The sequence below is a fragment of the Pundamilia nyererei genome, unplaced genomic scaffold (genome assembly GCF_000239375.1).
Source record: "Pundamilia nyererei isolate P.nyererei 1_Seehausen unplaced genomic scaffold, PunNye1.0 scaffold00110, whole genome shotgun sequence".
In the NCBI taxonomy this organism is placed as follows: domain Eukaryota; kingdom Metazoa; phylum Chordata; class Actinopteri; order Cichliformes; family Cichlidae; genus Pundamilia; species Pundamilia nyererei.
The window spans coordinates 1,831,256-1,841,575 of NW_005187511.1; the positions used below are offsets into that span (position 1 = coordinate 1,831,256).

General features: G+C 38.0%; 1 protein-coding gene across 1 annotated transcript in view; it reads left to right on the plus strand.

Moving 5' to 3' along the window:
* The first annotated feature begins 7,556 nt into the window (after positions 1-7,556).
* LOC102193115 (serine-rich adhesin for platelets-like) overlaps positions 7,557-10,320 on the plus strand; it is a 15,935-nt gene continuing 13,171 nt past the window's right edge. The window contains exons 1-4 of the mRNA XM_005741512.1: positions 7,557-7,754; positions 9,300-9,329; positions 9,422-9,484; positions 9,654-9,710. Of these exons, the coding sequence (XP_005741569.1) occupies positions 9,320-9,329; positions 9,422-9,484; positions 9,654-9,710 (130 nt within the window). The 5' untranslated portion in view covers positions 7,557-7,754; positions 9,300-9,319. The remainder of the gene's footprint in view (positions 7,755-9,299; positions 9,330-9,421; positions 9,485-9,653; positions 9,711-10,320) is intronic.

Sequence of the window (10,320 nt, forward strand, 5' to 3'; positions counted from 1 at the left end):
AAAAAAAAATCATGGTGTAATCATAGCATAGCTGTGTGAACGTGTACCAGTGGTGATAAAATAGAATAGAATAGAATAGCCTTTATTGTCATTGTACAGAGTACAACGAAATTGGAGTGCTGCTCCCTTGGTGCAAGATTCAATAATAAATATAAATGTAAAATAAAAAAAAGTATAAAAAGTACAATAAAACAATCGCAAGTACTCAAACAATAGTAAGTACGATATATACAGGATAGCAGCATTAATATAATGACAGTACGATAGTATAGCAGGGGGTAGAAACCTCAACACCTACTGTATCTGTAGGGGGCTTTATATAAAGGCTGTAAATTACATTGGTTATGTATAGTTAATGAAATATGTGTTTTAAAATTAAGTGAAAAACTTTATATTAAGTTTTTCACTTAAAAGTTTAGGTTTATAAACTTAAATTTAATATTTATCTATGAAGAACAATCATGCAAGAATATGTAAACACAATCTGGATTACATACACAAAAACACCCATATATGACTCATAGAACAGCCAGATATAAGGAATGAATGTTACAGATAAAACAGTGACCCTCTATATTTTTGATGATTCACTGTCAAAGTGACAGAGACAACACGTTGCCTGCAAACGTTCACCCTTTAGCATAACACAGGTCGTTTCCTTTTTGTAATCATATGAAAAAAGCCCAACAACAGTAAAAATCATAAAATAAACCTTTTCCATATTATTCATTTAATTTGAACGTATCTGAGCGCTGAAGACTCTTAGATGTACACATTTCTAAGAATAAAATGACAAATTCATGATATAAAGCTACAAGACAATGTTTTTAAGTTTTTGTTTTTTCCCAAGATTTACTTTTGACTTTAGTGAGAGGGGAATCACATGCAGTGAATGCAGCTGCATCTGCCTGACTGAAAGTAATTTTAGGATGTGATTCTCTTACTTGCAGGTGCAGAGAAATTGAACAGAGAAGAGTTTAAACACGATGAGGTAAGTGACACCTGAGGTGCAGAATATCTTTTCTGAGCTTAACAGATGCTGCAGACTTAAAGGACTGTCTGTTTTCTCCAGTCTGATGTTTATCATGCATACGCCACCATCTCTGAGGAACGAGCTACACCAGTCCCACACGATATGACGTACAGCATGCTGCAGGCACACTGAAACATTTAAACCTGAGATGCTGTTGCCTTCCTGTAAACTTGAAGCAGCCTGGCCATTCTCCTCTGACCTCTGGCATCAACAAGGCATTTTACCTAAGAAAGCTGAAGCCCATTAGATATAAATATAATTTTACAAAGTTGTGTGTGTGTGTGTGTGTTTGCAGATAGTGAGGCCTTTTACCCAGACAAAGTCAAAGTAATGTACAAACATGCTCATTTTATCTTTATTTCATCCTCCCTGTGGTTCTTTTATCTCAGTCCAACATGTATAGATATTTATGCAAAGCTGTTCTTTGTGCATCTTTGTGGCCTTAATGTGTCAGTGCTGTTGTTTCCCGTGGTTTTTAGTGTGAATGGGTTTTGAAAAGTGTATGCAGTACTGAATACTACTGTTATAGTGTTCAGTACTGCATATTCATCATGTACAGCTACTGTTGTCATCTTCATGTGGCAGCCAAACCTCCTGAAGAAATTTTTATCACTGTCTATGTTGTTGCTCTATTTTGTTTATTAATTTACTAAAAAATTGTCCAAAACGTATTTCCTCGGTGTGACAAATGCAATGCACCTTCATCTGGGCTTTCACTTGTAATCGACAATATAATAAATTTAATAGTTTTAATGTGTCTGCATTTGGTCAGTTATTGAATTTATTAAATATCATTTTGGATTTTACTCTTTCTGGGCATTACAATTTCAACTCCAGAGTGTTTTAGAGTTTTCACTCTCTGGGGAGCATTTACGTTCAAGCATATAGTGTTGTTCATTTTGTTTTCTTTTTTTTTTTAATGTTGCAGTTTGTGGTGCAGTAGAAATCAGATAGGGGGTCACGTGATGTGTTTATTTTGATTATGCAAACAATGTGTTTTGATTACAAATTGCAGAAATCAATTTACTTTCTCTCTACATATAGTAAAAGAGACACAGTTATGTCCTAAGTCATTGCATCCTGAACTGTGCATTTTTTATGTTGTTTTTCTGGAATTTAAAACCCCCCCCAAAAAAACAACTTTTTTTGGTGGTAGAAAAAAGAAATAAAGGAAAAGTGTTTCTTTTTAGAAATCAGTGAGATTAGCCAAATTATTATAGATATTCAATTTTTTTTAAAATTTTAAACAATTTTTACTGTTTATCTCAAACCTACAGTTCAGAATCAGGAGAAAGGATCACAGGTATGCAAACATGCAGTGCTGTGAAAGTCAGACACTGGACTGTTTAAACTTTCTGCAAAAAGGTCCAACCTGCAATCTTGTGTAACACCACTTTGAGCCATGAGATGGAGTAGTTAGTGGGTGGAGTCTTTCATGCGCAAACAGGAGAAGAAGATGAAATGCTGATGAAACCCAGATGTAACAGAATGACACATAAATCTTATGAATCTAATGGTGGAAATGATCATAACCAGCACCAACTCTTAGGTAGAAAACATGGTTGGAAACAATAAAAACTGGAAACTACCAGAAAACTCCAGTACTGGAGACATTGCTTTTAAAGATGGCGATAATGAAAATGGTAAAATCTCGTCTAGACTCCAAAAATCGAAGCTAACATTAATTATTAATGCAAATGTTTGACAACATTTTCTATCAGACAAACGGGGCAGTCACAGGAAGTTTTTTCTTAATACATCAAAGTTGCTCCATCCACTCCTTATGACGCTAACCTCAACTGCTCTCCAAAAACAATGCAAAAACAATGAGAGAGAAAGAGAATAGAGTTTATTTCCACTCATGTTCACACCTGTGGCTTATGTGTTTGAACAAACAAATTCTTCAGAAAGGCTCCAACTGTGGTTTGAACCTCCTTACAAAATAGATCTAACCACTACAACACTATGATCTCATTCTAAATGCTTTCTGCAGGCGTAGCTACAATTACACATTTTTGCTAAACACCGCCATCTAGTGATGAAAATTTATTAAAACAAACAATGTAGATCATTTGAAATCTACATGCCTGGCCTTATGTCATTAGAGTATGCAGGCATTTCTTGGAGTATGAAAGATTTGATACGACTGACTGGCACCCACACTCCCCTCAGCTAAATCCAACAGAACACCTCTGGGACATTATGTTTCAGCCCATCGATGTTTCAGTCCACCATCAGACGGTCCAACAGTGCCCTGTCGAGATCTTGAAGCTTCAACCGGACACTATCCATCTTCTCATTCGCAGTATGCCCTGATGTTGTCAGGCATGCATACAAGCAACTGGAGGCCAAACAAAGTACCGAGTATCAATTTTAGTTGTTTTAGTTTTAAATTTATATTCAAAATTAAAATGAAATTAGTGTTTTGAGTAGTCCCTCAAATCACCTTTCTTCCCCATTATAGAATAGAATAAAATAGAATAGCCCTTTATTGTCATTGTACATGTAAAACGAAACAGTAGGTGCTCCACACCAACTGTGTCGGAATAAATTGTAAATAGTAGACAGTAGGGATAAATAGCAAACAGGAGAAATATATAAAATCAAGAGGAATGTATACAAAAATAAGACAAAGGCACACATTGGAGAACAAAATAGTTGCAAAGTGCGTGGAGATGGTGCAAAGAAAAGACTTGGTCTGTGTAAGGTCCATGTGTAAGTGGCCTGAGTGATGAAGGTTACTCAGACCAAATTGGCTCAAATTGGCGAGGTAAGGTGAGCAGGGTGGGGTGTGGGGGGGATATGGTTGTTGGCAGACAGTTTAAGAAGCTATTTGTGAGTCTGGAGGTGTGGGACCTGATAGACCCGAGGCGCTGACCAGAGGGCAGCGGGTCAAACAGGTGCTGGGTGGGGTGCAAAGTGTCACCTGTGAAGGGCCTGGTTTACCAGAGACAGGAGGATCTGTTGATGGCCTCCAGGGGTGGCCATCACCAGATCCTCCTGGGGTGGTTCCCTTTGCCTCCCTGGTCAGTCATGTCTCTCAGTCTCAGTGTCAAGTCCACGTCTCTGTGTTATAGTTCCTGTTTAACATAGAAAGTCTGTGTCTCATGTTAGTGTATTCTGTTTTGCTTACCTTGTCTAGTCAGCTCTGATTTCTCCCAGCTGTGTTTCCCTCCTGCCTCCTGCCGCAGCCGTGACACAGGCAGTAGGAGAGGACACTGTACGCTGAGGAGCGGTAGGCCAGCAGTTTCTGGTCCTGGCCTTTTCCAGGAGTTGAACTTCTACAAATTGTCTTGATTATTGAGTTACTAAGTTTGATTGGCAGATATTTGCATTTGCAAGTGGTTTAACAGTGTAACGTCTATTCAGCGCAACAAACAAAAAATCCAAAAGAACAAAAAACGATCACAGAGACTAGTGCTATTGTGGAAATGAATAACGAAATGCACCTAGAACATAATTATACAAACTTTGTATGTGTGTGTGTGTGCGTGTGTGTAAGTATTCGAGCACTTCTTCACTGATAGATGCTGGCAATGTTAGCTCTTACAACCAGAGCAAAAATGTTTTACTGACTTACTGCTAATAACTAACTAAGGAATTTAAAAAGAAATTTAAAAATAAAAATTAGTAGAATAATTTGTGATAAAAGGACAAAATACCCTGCAAAGTTGAGGGACACAACTGATGATGTGTCCCGCTGATAAAGCTTCTGGGCTGCCTTTCCTCATAGTAGCCATCCCTTGAGACTTTCTCCGTTAGAAGCAATGCTGGAAGAAGGTATTTTGGACTGATGAATCAAAATATGAAATCTTGGGTTTATAACGCAGGATCTTTGTGCGCCTTTGAAAAGGCGAAAGGGTGGTTCCAGTGTGTGACATCAACTATCAAACATGGAGGAGGAAGTGTGATAATCTGGGGCTGTGTTGCTGGATCCAGGGTCAGTGACTTGTACAGAGTGAGAGGCACCCTGAACTAAAATAGCTACCCCAGCATTCTGCAATACCCTCTGGTATGCATCTAGTTGGTCGGGGGTTCAAACTACAGCAAGATAATGGCCCAATACACAAATCCAAGCTATGCCAGAACCACCTCAGGAAAAAAGAACAAGATGGTGAGCTTGAAAACATGGAGTGGCCAGCACAGTCTCCAGACTTAAACCCCATTGAGCTGGTTTCAGTTGAACCAGACAGAAGAGTGAAAGCAAAGCAACCTACAACCTGTTATCAAGCTGGAGGGTAACAGCTGTCTCTGAAAACGAGCACTTTTGCAAATATGTGATGTCTTGATAAATCAAGCAAATATCTGAAGTCTACACAGCTGCATTCTCGCTGAAAATAACTTAAAAGTTTATTTTGTGACCCAGAAAGAGTAATATTTAAAAGTTTTTAGCTGTGCTTCTTCACCATTGCCGCGCTTGAGTTTTGGACGAAATGCATTCTGGGATATATGGCTGTCCCAAGTACACACAAGTCACCAACGATGCATGCTTGATAAAAGTGGAAGAGTGAGACCACATCTGGGAATTTTTCACGTTCTCAGTTTGATGCGTACTTGAATTGGCACAGTATCAGATTCTACTAGAATCTATACTAGATTATTTTTTGGCTTTTTGCCACAATTAGATAGTAACAATGAAATGACAGAAATTTTGGGAGAGTGAGGGGAGACATGCGATAATTGGCCTACAGTAGATGAGGAAGTACATCATGTCATATTTATACAAGAACAGAATAAAATTTAGATTTGTTTAATTCATATTGCACCAAATCATAATTTTAAGATGTGGTTCTCTTACTTGCAGGTGCTCAAAAATAAAGCAGGGAGGAGATTGAACATGAAGACATAAGTGTGGCACGATATAAATAAAATTAAGCTGAATTATTTTCAGTCACTCAAATCACCTTTCTTCATCATTGTGATGCTCAAGCTGAGCTTATGCAGGTCGTCTTGATCTGGTCTACATGCCTAAATGAACTGAGTTGCTTCATTTGATTAGTTAATTAGATATTTGCATTAACAAGCGGTTGAATAGTTGTACCTAATGTAATGGCTATTTAGTGCATAAAAACAAACAAAGAAAAAATCCAAAAGACAAAAAAGTAGCAGCACAGAGACTATGAACCTTGAAAGCTGTTGTGGAAATGAATGCAGAATTAAAAAACAACATAATTATACTAAGCTTGTGTTTGTGCATGTTTTCACCCACAGCAACAGAAATGGTGCAAAACATGCTCTCCTTTTCTTTATTTCCTGTGGTTTTAGCTCAGGCTAACATATTGGCACTTTCAAAAGCCTGTTCACTGTGTAGCTTGTGGTCTTTATGTGGGAGTTTCAGCACTGTTACTTCCTGTGGTTTTACTCTGTGTAAGTTCTGCAAAATGATTGATCGAGTGTATCAGTCAGACTTCTGGACAGCTGTAGTTTTCAGCTTCATCATGTCTGGACTCCTGTTATTTGTCATCTTCGTGAGTAAGTTAAACATCCTGGAAGTTTTTGCATTTTATATATCAATAATTTTTGATGGCTGGTTTTGTGTTGAGTGTTTGTGCAGTGTGTGTTTGTTTTGTTTATTTGTATTTTATTTGTATTGAGAAAATTCAGCATGGAGACCAAGACAAATTTCCTTGTGTTAAATTAAATTGATCTTGACTTCTATCTGGACTCTGATACAATAAAAAAAAGTGTCTACATTTTACTGATATTTTTAAAAATTATTAATATTTATATTTAGTTTGTCATTTTTTTCTGACAGTTTCCTCACCTGAGCTTCAAGGACAAGGTCAGTCCACAATTTACAATTTTAATTTCAAGCTGTTCTTTTAGGATTTAACATGTTTTTCTTCTAATGAGTTGCTCTTTACTGAAATCATAATTTCTCACTGTCATATTTAACAATTATATTTTTGATAAAACGCCTCTTTACCTCTTATTGTTTAGCGTGTCTTGGACCAATGCAACAGTGATCTCAGAGACAGACTCAGTCACTGTCAGCCACCATCATCTGCTTCAATATGTTTAGGTTATTTTATACAGGGGAGCAAGAAACTATCAAAGGTTTCTCACGTTTACAGACACAGACAGGAACTGAACTGCTGTTAGTGTCACATCAGAGGTCACCCTCTGAGGGCAAAGTGAGATGTTTTTACGCTGTGCAGTATGCAGATGTGAATTCTCCCTCTTCACACAGTAACACAGTCTTTGTCAGCGTACGAAGTGACAGACAGTTTGTCATTTCAGTTTAGATTAAACTCTCCTAACATTACACACATGTATGTTAATGTAAATTATAAAACATGATGACTCAGCTTTACAGTAGGACATCTGTGAATGTCAACACTGTTTTATTATTGCACTGTTGAAACATGAAGTGATTCTTAATGATACTCCATTGATCTTCATGCAGGTCAGAAACCAGAGATGAGCGTTCAGCCTTTTGATGGGGACCATGTTCTCATCACTTGCTTACTGCCTGGATCTGTGAAAGATGATACAAGATGTAATCTGTACTTTGGAGAAGCAAGACGTCCAGTCCGAAATCTAGCTGTCTCCAAGGAAAGCAGCAGAAAAAGCAAACAGAGGTTCTGCCAGTTTTATGTCCCAGTTGCTGATTTTTTGAAGCATCTACTTCTTGTTCAACAAAAGGATGCCAGCTGTGATTACAGTTTGGAAAATGAACCCAACTCTTTGTCACCTCGCAGTGATCGATACAGCTTGACACGTAAGTTAAAGAGAAACATAACATAACCTGTTTTAGTGTATATGATGCTACTTTTGAGATTAATGAAACATTAATTAAATAAACTGCCACCGAATGTTGAAGTTGACATAACTTTACAAAGTGTGTCATAGTTGCTGTATAATTATTCCATCTTTTCTTGTAGTTGATCTGATTAATTTGACTGAATTCTGTTCAGTTTATTGAATTTCAGCCTGTTTGTCCATTAAAATTCAAAATTATTGGAACTGGTGGTTATAAGAGTGCAGCTGTGCCAGAAGATGTGAATAAAGTCACAGTTCAGCTATGGTTAAACTCTTAGTAAGCCTTTTTGTAAGAGTTGTAAATAGTTGTAAATGCTCAGTGTTGAGCATTGAGCCCAGCATGTGCTAGTGGTGAGCAAGGCTGCAGCTGAGGTTGACATGAAATCATTAATATTCTACTTGGTCACAACTCTCTGATCTCCTACACAGATCTCATCAGTTTTTAATATTCAACCATTGTTGTCATTTCCCAAGAAGGGGTAGTTTACAAAGACATGCAGTGGTCTAAAAACCTTCCTGTTTTCCCATTTTTCAAACAAATGTAAATATTAGACAAAGAAAACACAAGTAGTCTCAAAATGCAGTTTCTAAATGAATGTGTGTTTACTATTAAAGACGCTGTGTATTTTTGTTAATTTCCTGTTTTATAGGTGTTATATGAAAACCTCATCTCTGCAGTCACTTAGTGTTTCCTCTGGCTCTGAAAAAGATCCTGAATTTCAGGATTTCAATTAATGTCTGTGAAGGTTCTCAGTCATCCAGGTCATCGTAGACAAAGGAGCTTGCAAAGAAAAGCGTCTGGACTTCTTTCAGTTGCTTGAAGACATTTCACCTCTCATCCGAGAAGCTTCTTCAGTTCTAAGGTCAAATGGTGGGGAGTCCCAGATTTAAACCTAGTGGGACTCCCCACTAGATTTAAATCTGGGACTACAAACATTTCAATTAATGTTTGTAGTTCAGTTTAACAAACATGACAGTTCTGTCTGTACAGAGAACTCAAACTGTCCGGAGGGGGAAAGGAGAAAACGCAGTTAAGCGACCTGTAGAAACGAAGCAAAGGAGTTACGAGAGACTGCACAAGGAATAAGTTAGAGAGCTTACTTGCCACACATTTACTAGAGACTTGGGCGAGGTACTTAAGGCTGGACATTGAAGTGGGGACGACGTGGACCCCAGGCAGCGCAGGTGAGCAGGGAGGTAGCTTGGAGAGTTAGCCAGGATAACTCCAGACTGAGAATGGCTGGGCAGTGAAGCAGAAGAGATGACGATCCGTGAATGTCGTGCAAATCAAAGTTGTACATAGAAGCAGGTTGATGATTTACCACTTAAGGCCGAGACAACAATCCGACACCCGAGAGCTGTCACGCTGCTTCTTAAATACCCAGCAGATGACTCCCAATGCACCGCAGGCAAACACAAGAAAACCAACCAACAAAATCACCCATCAAAACATAGACATTCATTTTTATACACATAAACACTTTTTTATTTTTTTTATTTTTAGATATTTTGGCAAAAGAATGCATGATCACAGGTAAGAGAGACTACACATCTAAGTAACATACAGAACATTGTGAATGTTTTCTTTAGATTAAAAACAAACAAACCTTTTATGTATTTATGCAGCACAACTGAGTCTCAGCAATCCCAGTGCTTCCAATAATACCACTCCTGTAACCCCACCATCAGGTAACTAAATCACTGATGTGGTATGTGTGACGGTAATTAATCAGAATCCCACAATTAGTGTGACCTAAGAGCATGGCATGAGTAGAGATGACAATGTGTGATTTTGTTATGAGTGCATGAAAAATGCAAAAACACGATTTTCTTTTTTAATGTTTCTGTTTCACTTCAGAAGTTCCAAAACGTCAAAAGCCTGAATCAAACCATACCTCAAACAAGAAAACATCAGGTAAGTAAAAACAATTCAATCATTTTAAAGTGCATAATATTTTCGTTATTAATAGTTTTAACCAGATTTTTTCTATGTACCATGATATAGCAGCTGTGTGTACTTTGTGCATTCATTAAATTCTCACCATGTTAACATATTAAGTTCATTCAGCTCCCAGTGTGTTCATCTGAGTTAAGCATATTAGAAAAAGAAAGTCATCATCAGTTGAACTCCACAACAAGGACACATCCTTGCAATGAGTATATAAAACACTATGTCTGTCATGAATCGCTGTGCGGCAGGCAGGAGTCGGACCCAAAATGCAGGACTCACAGACTCAGGGAGGTGAACTCAAAACTCAGCTTTATTTGCTGGCAGGGAAAAAACATAAACTAATCTAAACTGGGAACTTAGAAAACTCACAGAGAGACACAGGTAGATCCACACAGCATGAGGGACAACGCGACACTGACTCAGAGAAACACAGGGTTTAAATACACTGGGAAGTAACGAGGGGAATGGGAAGTAACGAGGGGAATGAGACACAGAAGGAGGGCACAGCTGGGAGAAATCAGGACTGACGAGACAAGCAAAGCAGGACGCATTCACATGAGACACGGACCATCAA